Source organism: Idiotropiscis lumnitzeri, chromosome 13, assembly GCF_059441095.1.
Source record: "Idiotropiscis lumnitzeri isolate Australia: NSW breed Sydney's pygmy pipehorse chromosome 13, RoL_Ilum_1.0, whole genome shotgun sequence".
NCBI lineage: Eukaryota > Metazoa > Chordata > Actinopteri > Syngnathiformes > Syngnathidae > Idiotropiscis > Idiotropiscis lumnitzeri.
In genome coordinates, this window is record NC_142403.1 from 14,590,155 (window position 1) to 14,607,247 (window position 17,093).

At 39.5% G+C, this 17,093-nt stretch overlaps 1 protein-coding gene across 2 annotated transcripts; it reads right to left on the reverse strand.

Annotated features, from left to right (window-relative positions):
• On the reverse strand, positions 1-16,049 carry slc9a7 (solute carrier family 9 member 7). 2 transcript variants are annotated; one of them, XM_088312817.1, is made up of 17 exons: positions 15,548-16,049; positions 14,241-14,446; positions 14,081-14,158; positions 12,621-12,697; positions 12,151-12,263; positions 11,927-12,032; positions 10,751-10,892; positions 10,230-10,335; positions 9,978-10,066; positions 9,058-9,171; positions 8,879-8,990; positions 8,546-8,699; positions 6,941-6,994; positions 4,545-4,608; positions 3,489-3,571; positions 3,201-3,306; positions 1-1,438 (listed from the first exon to the last, which is right to left on the reverse strand). In XM_088312817.1, exons 1-17 carry the CDS (start codon positions 15,828-15,830, stop codon positions 1,193-1,195), a joined length of 2,133 nt encoding a protein of 710 aa, XP_088168943.1. In that variant the 5' UTR covers positions 15,831-16,049; the 3' UTR covers positions 1-1,192. The 2 variants fall into 2 exon arrangements, with proteins under 2 accessions (XP_088168943.1, XP_088168944.1); XM_088312818.1 differs by lacking the exon at positions 6,941-6,994.
• Positions 16,050-17,093: the final 1,044 nt, after the last annotated feature.

A 17,093-nucleotide genomic window follows, 5' to 3' on the forward strand; every position in this document is an offset into this window, starting at 1 on the left:
TATGTGTTAATAATCTTTAATTTGCTAAATTATTGGCTTTTTTTTTAATGGCCGCATTGGACACAAAAGTACCCGGGAATTTGCAAAAAAAAAAAAAAAAAAAAGGGGGGGGGATGATGTTGCTCACATAAGCTCCTTGGCAAAGGTAATGAATTGCTAAAATCAGTTATCCTCAAAGTTATTCATTTACAAACATATATCAAGTCATATTTGACCCTGTTGGATAAAAAAAAAAAAAAAAAAAGGTTTTCAGTGAGTTTAAGAACAAGCAAGAATTATAAAGACGACCCAGTGTTGCTGTATAACTATAGTCGTATTGTATGATTTAAAGTCAAGCTCCTTGGCGGAGGTAATAAATGTTCAATTCCCAATTTTTTAATGTTGCAAAATTATGGACTCAAGTCACATTTGGCCTCATTGGACAAAAAAATAAAATAAAAACAGAGCAGCCCACGGTCAATGATGAAAATGCAAGCTCCTTGGTGGAGGTAATAAATGCTAATAGTAATATGTTGAATTTGTAATATTACGGACGGAAGTCATCTTTGGCCACCTTCGACAAAAAAGCTCGGAATTGAAAATAAACCGCAACGCTTACTCAACGCTAAAAAAAAAAAAGGGGGGGGGGTTAATGCTAAGAATAAAAGTTTTAAGTTGCTTAATTACGGTCCTATTGAATGTCAAGTCATACTAGACGGAAATAAAATATCCAAGAAGTTGAAAAATATGGCGGACTCGTTGATGACAAATAGACTGATTCCTTGGCATATTTGATAAATGAAAATCAAAATCTGTTGAAGTTGCTTAATTACGGACCTATGTCAAGGTTGACGAAGACAACGCCACAATATGTTAACAGCAATAATTGTTCATCTGCAGAATTTCTGGCTTAAGTGATGTCACATTCGGCCACGTTGGACAAAAAATGTATCCGGGAAGTTGCAAACAAGCAGTGGACTGACCCATTCCTTGGTGGTGGTAATAAACGCTCGACATAATCATCGTTGAAGTTCCTTAAACCATGGTCCCATGTCAGGTCACATTCCAGGGAAACCCAACACTGATGATGGAAACATAAATTCCTTGGCGGAGGTAATACATTTCCGAATAATGTTTCAAGTTCTGCCATATTTGGCCTGATTGGACAAAAAAAAAAAGATTTCCAGGAAGTTGCAAGCAAATCGAGTGCGTCTCAGATGTGATCCTCGATGGGGAAAACCAAGCGGGTGCCTCGGCTCAGCAGCTCCTGCTCTCGGGAGTCCAGCTCGCGCTCCAGAGCTTCTTCGGACGTGCTGCCGCCGCGATTTCCGTTGGAGTTCCACCCCGTTGTGAAACCGCGGCCGTCACCCGACAGCCCGTTGGTGGCGATGGCCGCGTCGCCGAATGTGAAGGAGAGGTCACCGTCGTCGCCGTCCGGGTCCCTCAGCTGCTCCTGGTTCTGCAAAAGGAGATCCGGGCAGGCGGATGTGAATGGGACCATCAATAGTTTGTCTTCTTTTTAGGAAAGTGTGTGACCAGTCGTTTGTCTTCTAGTTTTTTTTGTTTTTTTTTCATTAAGAGAAACACCAAGCAAATTGCCTTCTTTTCAGGACAGCTAATAAAATAATGCATGCATTATAATGATGTAAGAGCCCTCAGCCTCAAGAAATCCTCCATGAACCAGGACGTAACCTGCTAACTCACAAACAGCTGGACAAACACAAACACACCGATTATTTTTAACAAGTGCGCCTTGGTGGAGATTTCCGCCCTACTGAGCGACAATCTGGTTCAATGTCATGTAAAAGTGCATCTGAAAGCCACATGCTGATGACACTCATTCAGGCATTTCCTGCCTGTGTTGCAGCGTGAGGTTTCACACTCTCATTGATGGCTGACGATCAATGGCAGGCCGCGGGGCACAGCGGGACGTTGGAAAACAGGCGGGGACGAGACATTTACGTCGGCAACACAATGGGAGGGCCGACGGCAACATAAACACCAATGTACGACACTAAAATAAAAAAAAAATAAATTAAAAAAATAATAATAATAAAATAAATAAATATAAATAAATAAATAAATAAATATATATATATTAGCACAGTGTCTACGAATACTGATCATCATTGAGGTAGTGCAGAGATGCAGAAAAAAAAGGCCTTTTGTGCCCACGTAATGCAAATAAAAAGGCTTCTTGACCATCCATTTTCTCCTTTGTATGCATTTGCTGGCAGGAGGCAGGAACACCCGGACAACGTTCCGATTCTCCCGAGTGAAAAAGCGCTTCACTCTTCCCAAGGGAAGACTTCCTGAGGCTAAATAGAAATGGCATTTAGCCTCAAATGCGCTTTTGTTATCCACAGCTACATTGTGACGCATTGAAATGTATTCATAGACGACGAGGATTACTCAACTCAACTTTATTTATACGGCGCTTTCACTACAGCTGTCGCTGTAACAAAGCGCTTTACGAAACACATGACATTAGCAACAAGATATTGTGTAAAAGAGTTTCGTGGCATTGCAAAAGTCATGATGTTGTTAATAAAATATAAGATCATTTCTTCAAATTTGAGTCATATGATGTTAGCATGCTAATGTAGCCAATATGCTACACCTGGTTATTATTACACTAAATGTGACCAGTAAACAATGTGAATAAAAAAAAGTTTAACTGGTGGTGATTTTTTGCTGTTTGCAAAAAAACAGACTCGTTAAAAGTGAGTTGGGGAGTTTCATTTAAAGGAAAGTAGTCCTTTGGTGACAGCTATAAATAATTAGAGGACGGCAAACCTGTTAAAAGGGACATCAATTCATTGTGGATTCTCACTATTCGCTGTCTGAATGTTCCATCATATAATTTGTAAAATAAAGGAAGAAATAAATCAAATGTTCTGCGGTGTCCGAACTTGTTGTCCTTACTTCTTCTACCCGTCGTTTCTATGTAGTGTGGGGCAAAACAGCCCTCTGCCTCAAGTTTCCAAGTGCGTGTATATAACAAATGTGCGCCCGACGAATCCTGCCTAGCAACAATTGACATGAAGATGTTGGGTTGCAATCATCATTAATTGACGAGGATTATTTGTTATCTCACATTTTCATTAATTTATTCCGGTTTAACAATATACTTAATTGCCTTTACAATAATTTGAATTAGATTTTTTTTTCAATTTATGTAAAAAGCAAAGTATGTTTGCTTGGAGTAGTTGTTGACTGACCTCAACGGCGCGCGGGCTGGTCAGGCAGTTGGCCAAGGGTCCGCAGTAGCCGGGCAAGGTTGAAGCCAGCGGGGGTCCGCTGTGCGTCAGGATGGGCTTCAAATAGCTGAATGGCTGTTAAGGTAAAAGACTCACCCACACTCAAATTCAAAACTTTAAGAACTTTCTGTTCGTGCTGACTTCCTTGTCCTTTTTTCTGTGGTGGGCAGCAGAGTAAGTATGAGTATAAGTATACCGGTACTATTTCTATTATTTTTTTTCTTCTACAAAAAAAAAAAAAAAGGATACTTATGATCGAAGGTGTACCACATCCTGAAGAGCCAGGCGCTCTCCTGTTTGGTTTTGCTGTGCCCTTCCGCCTGGGGGCCATCCTGCGCAGTTGAAAGGAAAAGATTTGCAATTGCATTGCGAGTAATCCAAACCTGACAATAAACACGCAAAATTGCATTGTGGGAATTGTTTTCCGTTCATATTATTATTGTCTGACTCGTAAGAAGAATTAAAGGCGTCCTGTCGCTTTAAGGACCTGGCCTCTATTTCTTGATTGACAGGCCGAACTATTTTCAAGTCTTCTTCCTCTCTTTAATTTCAGAAGCAGAAGTAAAAGTAGCAGTGTACATAAGAGACAAACGTGAGGTCTCGCCTTAAGTCCCGCCTTCCCACATGATGTGTAGGACCGTGATTGGACATTGGACGCTCTCACGTGTTAATCATGTTTGCGGCGCGATGAGATCAACATTACATTTTATTTTTTTTAATTTGTCAAATATAATACATTAAAAAAATACAGTTAATAAATCACACGTCTGTAAATTATTTTTTTTTAAATGTATGATTATTTTGGATTATTTTCATTATTAAATCCAACTCTAATAAAAAAATCTGCTCGTTATTATTCATTCATAGCTAAAGTAATAGTATTTTTTTTTTTAATTCATAAACAATATTACCGGTGTGTATGTATATATATGAAAATAATACAATTTCTTTAGAATAAATAAAATATAATCGAATGTTTTGAATTAATAATCTAACAGATAAATACATAAAAATACAGATTGTACTATAAATAAATAAATAATAATAATAATAATAATAAATAATAATAAGAAATACACATTTAAATTACAATATATCTCTATTTCTCTCCTATTTTAATTGATCGTTATTTGACAAGGTTAAAAAAAAAAATCAATATTAGCCATATGAAGTGCTTTTGGATTGTTTATAGGGTGAAAGCACTCAGGTTCAATGTTACACTGGACCTCTTAGTCATTTAGTAAAATAAAATAGAAATATGTTGGCCATGAAATAATCATACGTTTATAGCAATATCCTTCTCACCCCTTGTAGGACTTGGAAGGTGTCTGCACAAGGCTGCGGGTCTTGATCTGGGTCCACTCCCACCCTGCAACACGGAAAGACAAAATCGTTGTCTCAGAATGTTTCAATTTAGACATTTACATTCTTAAGTTCGCCCTAAATGCGGAAAAAAGAAAAAGCCACAACATCCTGTTTCATCAGTCCAGACCTTGTTGTGGCTGACAAACCCAAAACGAGATACTGCCGAGTTTGCAAACAACACCGGAAGGGAGTTTATACAGCTCAATTTACTCGTGTGTCCCCCCCCCCAAAAAAAAAACAACCAATAAACAATTTAAATGAATTAATCCAATTGAAAAGTACATTTCATTTAATATGTTGTGCACTGCATATAAGATTATACTTAAATATATACATGTATATATATATATAAAATATATATAAAAAATATATATATATATATATATATATAAAATATATATATGGAGAGAGAGAGAGAGCGATATCAAAATATATTTGATAAATGTTGTAAATAAACAGAATTTCCCACGCTCGCAATTAGTACAGGACTGGAAAAAAAACAGCCATATGTCAAAGACTTCATGGGTATAAATAATTCCCCCTCTGGTGTCTCTTACACCACGGGGGGATTAAAATCGTCACAAGCAGGATTTTCAAGAGGGGCACTTTTAATTCACATAAGCTGGGGAGCAGTCGACTATAATCGCCTCTTTGGACATGAGCCGACGCCGACAAGTGTGGCCTTCTATGAACTTCTACGAACAATGAACAGTATAAACGTTTCCATGACAACTACACAATAAATATCATTTTAGGACAAAGAGGCTTTTTCTTCTAATTTTAATGCGATGCTACTCAAAAGAAAAAGGAAATTCATAAATCATCCAATTAGAAATAATCACTCAGTAGCTCCTAGCGTTAGTTTTAGTTTTAACTACACCAAAATTGAATTATGTCTATCAAGACAGGACGCAAAAGTGTCACAGAATTTGAAATTGAAATTCAACAGGAAGTCAGCCATTTTGGTTTGAAAATGGTGTTTTCCGCAAATGATCCTAAAATGGCCGCTTCAAACAACAAATGGCTGCCTTGCTTTGTGTTTTTTAGGCGTGGCCTCGACTCATGATAACGCGCCCTCCAAATTTTATGTTGCTACTCAAAAATGCTTTTGCAATTTTTTTTCTTTATCCACCTCAAATCTGAGTTTATTTTCAGGCATGACTTATTGATACTTTTTTTTGTGGCTCTACTCGTGATAGACATGCCGACCAAACTCCACGTAGCTAAATGAAACTAGCTTCGGGGCTTGAATTTTATTCATCACTGAGGTTTAGGGGGTCATCTTCAGTAAACACAAACGGAGGATCTTATAGTGGTGAAGAGTCGTGTGACCAAGTTACAAAAAAAATAAATAAAAAACATAAACCTGTCACGAGTTAAAGACAACTGCAAAGACCCCTCAGGGGAAGTTAAGACGCGCGTACGACACACAAATACGCTTATGTAAGCGGGTGCTCGACTGACTTCCGCTCAAGGGCTAATCTTGAAAACAATTATTAACAATAGTAATAATCGCAACTTTCATTTTGCCTTTGGAATCCATTTAACTAACAAAGCAACTATTACAAATCTAATGTTAGAATTAAAATATACGGTAGGTTACTTTGTAACATAAGACCAACAATTTGGTAAAAAAAAAAAGTTATTTATTAATAAAGAAACTACTTAATAAGTCTTAATAGTTTGATAAAAAAAAAAAGTTATGAAGAAATTAATAAATTCATTAATTAATACAAGTAATTATTTTAAGGATTTAAAAAATATATTTCAGCTCATTTTTGTAATGATAAATTTAAAACTAAAACATTTATTTTAAATAATTAATTACATTACTAAGCAATAACTGTTATATTTTTTGTAACGACACTAAGAGTGATAATTTTATTGACAACAAATGAAAAATGAATTAATTAAATAATCAACATATTTGGTGAGTATGACGTAATTTAATTGTAATTTTTTTTAATTTTATTTTTTTACTTTTTTTGTCATTTATCAGATTGATTGCGAAATGCACCAGGTGACGTACACGGCGCTGTTCCATTGCGCAATGACACAGTATTGATGATTTCTATCATGGCCACGCAACAATGATGGTATTAAGAGGTGGATTACATCCAGAGCGTCCCCGCTACCAAATGCGCATCCCGCCACTACAAACCAGTCAGCCCTAAGACCACCACACACACTTTGTGAAACCAAGACCACCCAAGCAGAAGACACTATAGACACCTTCACCCCGCCCCCACAAAACAAAAGCCATCACCACTTTGAGGAAGCCATCTTTTTTAATTTCCCACCACCACTTCCTGTACTTTTTAGTGATCAGACGCCACCTGATGTACTCCCACTTGCCGTGTCCACGTCGCTCCCATGTTTGACCACCAGATCTGTGGAACAACTTGGGTCAATATGACTAAAAAGTGCCCTCTTCAGAGTCACAGTGATGAAACGTTGAGCATGGATTGAAGTCCTCTTACCATGTTTTTGTTTTTTTTTAACAATCACAATGAATCTATTATTACAATAAAAAATATCAGAGCTGTGACCGACAGAATTTCAAACATTTTACACGAATTTGCTGTCCACCCTGTCATGTCACAAAATAAAAAAATAAAATAATAATAATAATAAATACACCATCACGGCCATGCTGGCGTAACACGACATAAAAGGTAATACATGAGCGCCTTCCTTGGTGGAGGCTATTCACATCATAATAACAACGCTGGGCAGTGGAGGAGCGCTGAGAGCAGCATGTTCCCGTTGCCGTGGCAACGGGTTCAAGAGGGGGAGATTTTGGCAGAGCTACACGGCAACACAATGGTTCCTGCTCGCACCCAAGCCGCATTACTCATATTAAACACAGCCTCTTTTTCTGCACACGCACACACATGTGCCTAATCAGCTTTAGGAACGCTCCCTCGTGCGTGTGTGCGTGAGTCGCAACACTAATAATAAGAGGCTAGAAGCAAGCATTAGTCATCTAACTCGTCGATTCACAAAGTGTGTACGCAGGCTCCCTCTAGCAGTACATGAAAGAATCACGACATAAGTACAGTTCAGTTGTATTTCTTTTTTTTTTTAGCCATCCATTTAATTGGAAGCATTATTTTATTTTTTTTTTCAGATATCTACACAGAGTGGTCATGAATAATTTAAATGCTTACAAGAACGTCAAGTGTGCTTTTTAGGAATAATAACCTAAATCTCGTTTTGGATGAACACACGCCTAATGCGTGTTTGGATTTCAATGTTGGTCATTTTGTGGTACTTGGAGGGCAACATGTTTTTCAGGTGGGAAGTGGTGCAAAAAGTTTAAGAAACATGGGCTTTACAGTTTGGGGGTGCAGCAGAATGAGGCACGGGGATTAAATATGCAGGAATTTTGAGGAAGGCAGCAGAAGCTTACAGATGGAAATTGGGCACTCTGGCCCCATCTTCCAAGCAACCAATCAGAGAAAGCGGAGCAAGAACAAGTCTTGCCTCATTGGATAAATCAAATGCAAGTACTTAATGTGATGAAAAAGGACACAAAGGCATCAAATGCCGGGGAAGAATTTTGTGACACTTCAAATGTTTACTTATATTTTAGATTGGAAGAAAATAAAACATAAATAATGTAAATAAATAAATAAATAAATAAATTGTTTGCCAAGTTACACAATAAAAGTCACAATATTTTCTCTTGATTTTTATTTTTTATTTTAAAAAATATAGGACTTGTTGGAAAAGAGGATTTGGATACCGAAAAAAATATATTGTGAAGAAAAAAAATCTTATTTTTAAATAACAAAAAGAAAGAGAATTTTTTTTTTATTTTAGTCAAGGACTCTTTTTTTTTTTTTTTAATCAGAAAAGAATGACGTTTTGTACTTTTTTTCAGCGTGGCATTTTGAGACTCTAACATGAACGAGAACATGCGTATCGCAACATGTCACCTGATGTGCAGCCAAGACAACATTGGCGTGGTCCCGCCTCCGAAAACCCACACGGTGAAGAAGACGATGAGCAGCGTGGTGGTGAAGATCATCTGCCGGGCATAGGTGGCCGTGTCACGGATGGCCAAGGCAAACGCCATCGCTCCGCGCAGTCCTGCAAATCACAGTCACACCTTCAAACAAATATTAGGAAAGACAATTTGGAGTATTAACATTTACATGACCAGATATTTTGCTGGCCTTGAAAATCAAGCTCAATTGACATAAAAAAAAAAAAAATGTGACGTGTTTTCGTGTGACGCCTCATCAGGAGAAGGAGAGGCAAAGGCGTACCAGCAAACATCATCATGTGCTGGAAGTTTCCTTTAATCTTGTGTCTGCGGCCCAGGTTGAGCAGGAAGGAGAGCGGATAGATGTTGAAGGCTCGTCCCAGGAAGATAGCAATCTGGCAGATTGGTTAAGATAATTTCATGCCTCGAGAAAAAAAAAATGGCAGCAGCTGTTAAGGATACAAAAGCGCAAGTGATGAAGATGGGGCTGAAGATGTGGTTCTGGAAGGTGAACAGAGCCAAGCCCATGTAGGAGAAGATGAAGTTCTCAGCCAGGAAGTGAAGCACCTCGAAGAGCTGCGGAAGAACGTGCAATGCAAAGCACAAAGTGGTCACTTCATTAGGTACACTTAGACAATCTGATGAGGTCTAATAGATGGCTTGGATCAAAATGTCTGCATTTGCTAACATTTCTGGTTGATATGCCGAGAAGTATTAATGTAGGAAATAATGACGGCTTCATTTTAGCTTTCGCTTAATCGCAAAGTTGCCTCATTTTTCTTTAATGAATTTTATTAAAAAATTAATTAATTAAAAAAAAAGATCAATTTTGGCTGCAAAATCTCTCATTCAAGTCACTAAAAGAAGCAAGGCCAAAGCAATCGATGAAAGAGACAGGGACCTTAAGTGCCCTGAAATAAGCCTATAAATAAAATGATTTTTCTATTATTTTTATTTGTATTTTTTTTATTACACCCCATACGGTTGACAAAGTGTTATCTAGCTTTAATCAGTAACCAGTAAAGTTACTTTTAAATCCAAATAATGAGGATTCTCAAGGTAACTGCAAGCAAAACATTGCACGCATACCTAATTTTATGACCTCCGGGATTCTATTGTATTACATGGCTATTGTACTCTGTATGTGGAAAAATAGGAACATGTCGTGTATGTAATCTGTGCACTATGACTTAATAGGCTGAACCGCCGCAATGTCAGGAGGGATGTCCTGTCAGACGATTGGTGGCGATTAAGGTCACAGCAGGCAGATCGTTGGGCCATCTGGCATGGGGATACTGTCCACGGATGTGTGTGTGTGTGTGTGTGTGTATAGATATGGGTCACCTACCAAAAAGAAACATGCATTAGAACGTGGGGCTTACCTGTTTTGTACGCTTGGTGGACTCCACAGAGAGGTTGTTGTAGGTGTAGTGAGCTTGTGTGATGCCGCAGAAAAGCACAGAAACCACACCTGCAGGAAAACGGGTTATTTGGTGACTATGCCGCCACGTCAGGGTACTTAAGACAAAATCATTGCACCTCTCTGATGGAGACATTTAACTTGAGGTATGACTCAATGTGGTTTGCGACTAATTGATTTATCTTGTTAATTCGGATGAATTTCCCGTATTCACCGGTAAGTCCGCAGGCCTCGGCCAGCAGGAAAGTACTCCAGGACATGAGGAAGAAGAGGCCCGTCTCCAGCAGGGGGAAGCAGTGCAGCTTGGTGAATTTGGTCACGTATGAACCAGGATTGCAGTTAAGGAGTGATTCCATCAACGTTTAGCAATCAGTAATGCTTAATAATACTTCTCATTTCCTTCATCCATAATAAAATCTACCAAATCCATATTGTAAATTGTTATGATGCGATGAAAGAACGGTCAAATGTTCCAAACAGCATTAGCACAAAACCTCCAAGTTTTTGCTAGGAAGCCTGTCTGTAAAAGCCGACTAGAACAGCTGAACTTGGCTACAACTTGGTATCCGCTAGTATTTCATCGACCATAAAATGTTTTCCGCATTTTGGGAAAGTTCAGGTGTGTTTTTTTTTTTAATTTTGAAACCAGCGATGACTATTTTGTTAGCAATTTTGGGGTCGATTTTTTATATTGTGTTTGTTGTCAATGACTAGAAGTATTGAAGAAAAGGATATAAGAGCGGTGACCACCCCCGTAGCGGCGCCCATGAGGAAGGAGCCGCTGAAAATTCCCAGGAAAACTCCAACGGACTTGAAGAAGGCCGAGGCATCGAACATGTGCGTGTTGGCGCCTCGCGGCTGGTAGGCCACAATGGAGCTGATGGTTGGGAAAAAAAATAAATGAGAGAGAGAAAGGTATGGTTATTTTTTAATTTTTTTTGTTATTGTTATTTAAGGATTTATTAATTATTTTTTAAACTAAAACTACTACACAATTTGCATGGGTTCAACACAAGGAGTGTTATGAACAATTGCCAGTAGAGGGAGCCAGAGAGCTACACGTAACTTCAAATAAAAATTGGCGTGAAAACAGATTGATTGTACTTTTTATGTTCTTAAAAGTGAATTTTTGATCATTCTTTCTTTTTTTTTGCTTCAATTTCTTCTGGAGGGGGGATTTTATTACTTTTACATTGGATACATAGATTTAATATAGACAGAATTTGTATTGTTTTAGATTTCGTTTCAGGAATTTTCCCAGTATTGGCTTTGTTTTTTTTTCCGAAATCTTTTATTAGATAAATTGGTATTTTATGTATTATTAACTGCAATCAGTTTGGATTTATTTAGGATTATTCTCTGAGGTTTATAATAACCATTTAAATGATTTTCTATCAATTTTATTTCTGGTTTTACTTTTATTGTTTTAGCGTGAATTTCGTTCATATTATTTAAGCATAGCATTTTTTTGTAACAAAATTTCTTTATTTATTGCACTAATTTTCTTGGTGTAGACTTTTTTGTAATTTATTTTTAATTTTATGTTATTTAAATCACATTTATTTTTGGTAGCTTTAGAACTTTGGGTTGATTTTTGAAAAGATCTTGGTGTTCTTAAAAATAAATTTTTCTCATTTTATTTCCATTCTTCTGGCTTTTTCAATGTAAACTTTTTAGTTGTATTTTACTGTCCTATAGCTTTTTTTTTAGACAGGTTTCATTGTCTTTCAATTATCTTCTCCGTAATTATTTATTTCAGAATCTGTGTGGATTTAGTGGAAAAAGTAACAAGACCATTTCGGCAAAATAAGAAGTAGAAAGTCCAGATGTCTGAGTACAAATTCAGAAGCTGTGAATTTTTCCAGTCAAGGTGCTCGTTGGTGTGAAAAGTCTGAGAAAGAAGCAACTCACGAGGACAGCACGATAGCCACAGCGTCGTTCATGACGCTCTCGCCGAACAGCAAAGCGTACAGGTCGCCATCCGCGTGCAGCTCGTTGAAGATGGCCAACACCGTCACTGCAAAAAAAAAAAAAAAAAAAATCTTTAACGTTACATATTCATTACAAACCACCTCCAAATTATCAGGTTGTATGATTTTTCTTAACAAGCTCAAACAGAACACTCAAGTTCGTGCCTGGGTCGGTGGCGGAGATGATGGCACCAAAGAAAAGACAGTCGGTGTAGTAGAACTTGTCGCTCAGCTGGCCGACCACTTGCATCAGTTTGACCACGCCGTACATCAGATTCCTGCAACGGCAAAATTCACTATTAGAGTCATCATTCATTTCATTTCTGAATTTAGACTTGAACGCCTTTAGTCTAATCCTGCAGCACTGAATGACAAGAGGCAGAGAAGGTCACCAACTAAACTCCAGTGATGTTTGTACTGGACAGCAATAAATAAATGAGTATTGTTGTACAGCACTGGTGCTTCGTGTGTGTCAAAGTAACACTTGTTTGAGCGTTTAGCATTACCCACAACTGTCTATGCTAATTTAGATGAAAAGCTCAAAAACTGTTCTTTTCGTCACAATTAAAATTCATGCAGGTGTACCGACACTTGTGCTGCCGTTCTTAAAAAAAAATCCCAGAGTGGACTCTCACCCGATCACGAAACACGATACAGCCGTGCCCAGGAATGCGTAGGTGAGAATGGAGCCCAGATTCCTGAAGAAGTGTTTCTAGTGGGTGGGGGGGGGGGGGGGGGGAGAAGAAGAAAAGTGCTTAGTCAGGGAAAATATTCTGTTATTTACGCACAGGATATGTGTGCCGGATGTGTGAGCAGAATGTCAGCAAAAAGTTTGTGTGTGTGTGTTTGGGGGGTTATGCACACATGATGGACCAAACTGACAAGTTTTAAATCAAACACTGGCACGTCTTGATGCGATCTTTACCCCTGTTAAGCACTTATATAACAATTTTAAAGGGCAAGAGATTGCATTGAACTTCTGACTTTTTACAGTCACGACCAGTTGCACAGTTCTGTTTTTTTTTTTTTTTTGCTTTGTGTTGCAAATCACAATTGGAGTTAGCTTCGGCTATGACGCCATTCGAGTGAAGTGAATAAAATTAACCAATTGAGATCCTGTAATTCCCTCACTTGTGGGCAAGGAGAGCCGCAATTTATTGAAAGGGGAATTTGGCCATGGGAGCATTATCTCTCCAGCCGTGGTGTCACAAATGATGGTCATATGAGGTGTATTTATTGAAGTCGGTCTAAGTAGGACTTCACTGAAGGTTGAGGTGTGGAATGCATGGCTCGCCACTTGGTATTTTATTTCATTAAAAACTAACCCAATCCATAAGGATGACAAATATGGCCACCTGAGTAATTAGAAAATTATTTAACGCGACCCCCACAATTCAGTGCCTTCAAATGTAGCTTTAGAACAAACGTCTCCCCCCAAAACATGGGCAAACATCCAAGGCAACGTGTGAGTATGTGTGTGTAAGAATGAAAACAACAAAAAGACATCTGCGTCAGAAAAAGGACACTTGACTAACACTTGAAAGTTTACACAGCCAGTGAAGGCTTTACTTGGCTGACCTTCTGTCTAGTGAGACCACCTGGATCTTAACTTTACTATTTGGAAATTCTGCACTGGGATTTTAATTATAGCAGAACAGTGAAGCTTCGTTTATGTCGGGGATACGTTCCACACGCAATAGGTGGAAATCTGCACCATGGAGAGATCATACACATTAAAAGACGACAGTAACTTTTAGTTTTACAATGTTACGATGTAGCCGTCACGATGTAGCCGTCAAGATGTAATCGACAAAATGTAACCGTCACGATGTAGTTGTCACGATGTAGTTGTCACGATGTAGCCGTCATGATGTAGCCGTCATGATGTAGCCGTTACAATGTAGCCATTTCGATGTAGCCATTTCGATGTAGCCGTTACGATGTAGCCGTTACGATGTAGCCGTTACGATGTAGCCGGCACGATGTAGCCGTCGCGATTTAACCGGCACTGAGTCGATGAGCTGCCGGGTGCTGATTGGTTGACAGAGAATGGTCTAGAATGGAAATAACTCAGTGGCTGCGTGTTCCATCTCACCTTCTTCAGGCTGTAGCCAGCATGGAAAATAATGGGAGGCAGCAGGATGTTGAAGAAGACTTCGGGGTCAAAGGTAACCTACGAGAAAGCGAGAGAAGACCAGGGATCAGTGGAGGAGGAGGACATTTTGTTTTAGATTTTGTTGTTGTTGTGACATCACCTTGCGCAGCATGTCATTTTGCTCCACATTGTGAATGTCACGGGAGTCGATCTCGCCTTTGAGCGTGTACTCGAAGAACTTGCCGCTGACGTTGAGCAGGAGACTGCTGCTGGCCGGCCCCTTGGCCAAGGCGCAGCTAGGTGGGCTCCTGTTGCGGTAGCTGGTGGCGGGGATGCCGTACCGCAGGATGACGCCCACCAGCAGGCCTACGGGAACGATGGGAGGGCCGGTCAATCAACAATTAGGACCACAAGTGATGTGACGGAGCCTTCTACGGAAACCAATATGTGATGATCCAAAGCATACCACATCATATGTTCACTATCTAGCCATTTATGAATAGTAATAGCTCACGATCCAAAGCATATCACATCATATTTCTCACATTTAACAATATAGGAAAAGTCATACCACATCCACGTACACAGTAACATAGAAAATGAATGTTAAATCTCATTGCATAAACACGGCACGCACATACACACTGAGCTCAAACAAAACTTTGTTTACGACCACGGGAAAGAGAGTCTTTTGCGTTTCCCAAAAGCACCCAAAGCAACCAATGAAGTCATCTGTTTTTCATCTGGTTAATGAGTGTTGGCTTTGTGCGCTTGGACCAGAAAAGCAATTCCCCCAGCTCTCCTGAAAATGACTTTAATTATTAAAGCCCGGGACACCAAAGAGCTCTTACCAGTTGATGGATTAATTGATTAAGAAGTATGTTCCAATTTATTTGTCTATGTAGTTTAGTATCAAGCCTCACTCAACTAGAAGAGCTGTGTTCCATCTGGTCATTTTTGGAGTTAGCCCGCTGACTTGAGGGCAAGGGTCATGGGTGATGGGTACATCCTGGACCAATCACATGACTGACACACAGCCATTCACACCTACTGAAATTTTTAAGAATCTTCAACGAAATGAAAGTACCGTAGTGTGCCCAACATTGAGTGACCGGAACAATTCATGATCCAATGCATACCACATCATATGTCCAACATTTGTGAAAAAAAAAAAACATCTCATGATCCAACGCATACCACATTATTTGTCCAACATCTTGGGGGGGAAAAACAGCACAGCAATAGAAAAGCTGAGTAGTCACTGTAATGCATAGAAAGTACACAGATATCTGTTCATCAATGTAGGGAGTAAAAGTAAAATGTCATCAGGAAAAAACAATAGCAATGTAGGCCACTGTAAATCTGCGTAAGTACATTGCAGTAGTATTTGTACTTGATTCCTCCATAGACCGCTAGGGTAGTACACTATTCTCGATATTTTCCCAACTGGGATCGCTAACGTCTCACCATAAATCATGGCCAGGCCGGTTTCGTGCAGGAAGCGTACGCGCCGGTGCTTGAAGAGCCATATAGTGAGAATGGTGAGGGTGAGCAGCAGGATGAAGGTCAGAAGATTGACGCTGTCCTGCCGGTGGCTCTCTTCGGCTTCCTTCTCCGTGGCGAGGTCTTCCAGCGCGGCGGCGGCGGCGGCGGCGGCGGCGGCGGCGACGTCCTCGTGCCCGGATGCCGCCATCACCTTCATTATCATCATCGTCATCATCGTCATCACCAGCACCGTTATTTTCTTCATCTTTATCGTCGTCGTCGTCGTTGTCGTCTTCGCGCGCAATGCGACCGTGGCGCTGGCAGGATGTTGCACATTCACGCCGCCCTCTACGCCATATCAATGCGGGAGGGCACGCGCAGATAGCCCGCTTGACTCGCAGTCACACGCCGGTCAGCTCCGCCGTTTAAAGGCACAGTAGACGCGCGACTCCGTGCGTGTGCGTGTGCGTGTAGCCACGCTTACCAGTCCTGTATGGAGACGCCCCTCAACACCCCCCCCCAGGCAACTGAGTCATGATTTTTTTTTTTTTTTTTTTATAAAAAAAATATTTTGCAATCCAGTCCTGCTCAAAGCAGGAAACTCGCATGATGGACTTTTTTCTCCCGAAAGAGGAAATAGATAGATAGATAGATAGATAGATAGATAGATAGATAGATAGATAGATAGATAGATAGATAGATAGATAGATAGATAGATAGATAGATAGATAGATAGATAGATAGATAGATAGATAGATAGATAGATAGAGGGGAGTGGCATGGCTCAGTGGTAGAGTGGTCTCCCAACCCAAGGTTGGGTTGAATCCCCAGTCCTTGTGACCAAGTCAAAGTGTCCTTGAGCAAAATACTAGACGATGTGGTATGCTTTGGATTGTTAGGTGGTCCAATCATAGTACAGCATTTTTTTAAGTTTACGATTTTACTCATGATACTACTGCATATTATGTATTAACAATAAATAGCATTATCATCTTCGGGCAGCATGGCTCAGTGGTTGAATGTCCCAACCTAGAGGTTGTGTGTTCGATCCCCGACCATTGTGACCATGTTGAAGTATCCTTGATACAATTCGTGCATTCGACCATTGTGGTAAAGGGGAGTCAACATGAGCAAGAAAGATGGAGTGGCATTGTAGCACTGTTAAAGTAAGATCATATAATTAAGATGGAATGTAAGGCTAAAGGTGTTATCGTGACTATTTGGTTTTACAGAGCTTGCGACACAGCCACTGCTCAGTTTACAGGAAGCCATGAAGGCTTACATACCTCACTACAATCCTATCCAACCACAGTACAGGAAAAAAAATAAACCCACTGTAGCTTCATCTGACTTCTATTTTAACTAACTTTCACTGATTTTCACTAACCGCAGAAGCTTGTTTGACTTTGATTTAAGCCAATTATGGCATACTTTCTCCAGTTTTGGCTGCAGGGCATGTTGGCTGAGTAATGAACTATAGAGAAGAAATGGCTGGTCAAATGTCTGAATTTTTCACACCCTTATTTGT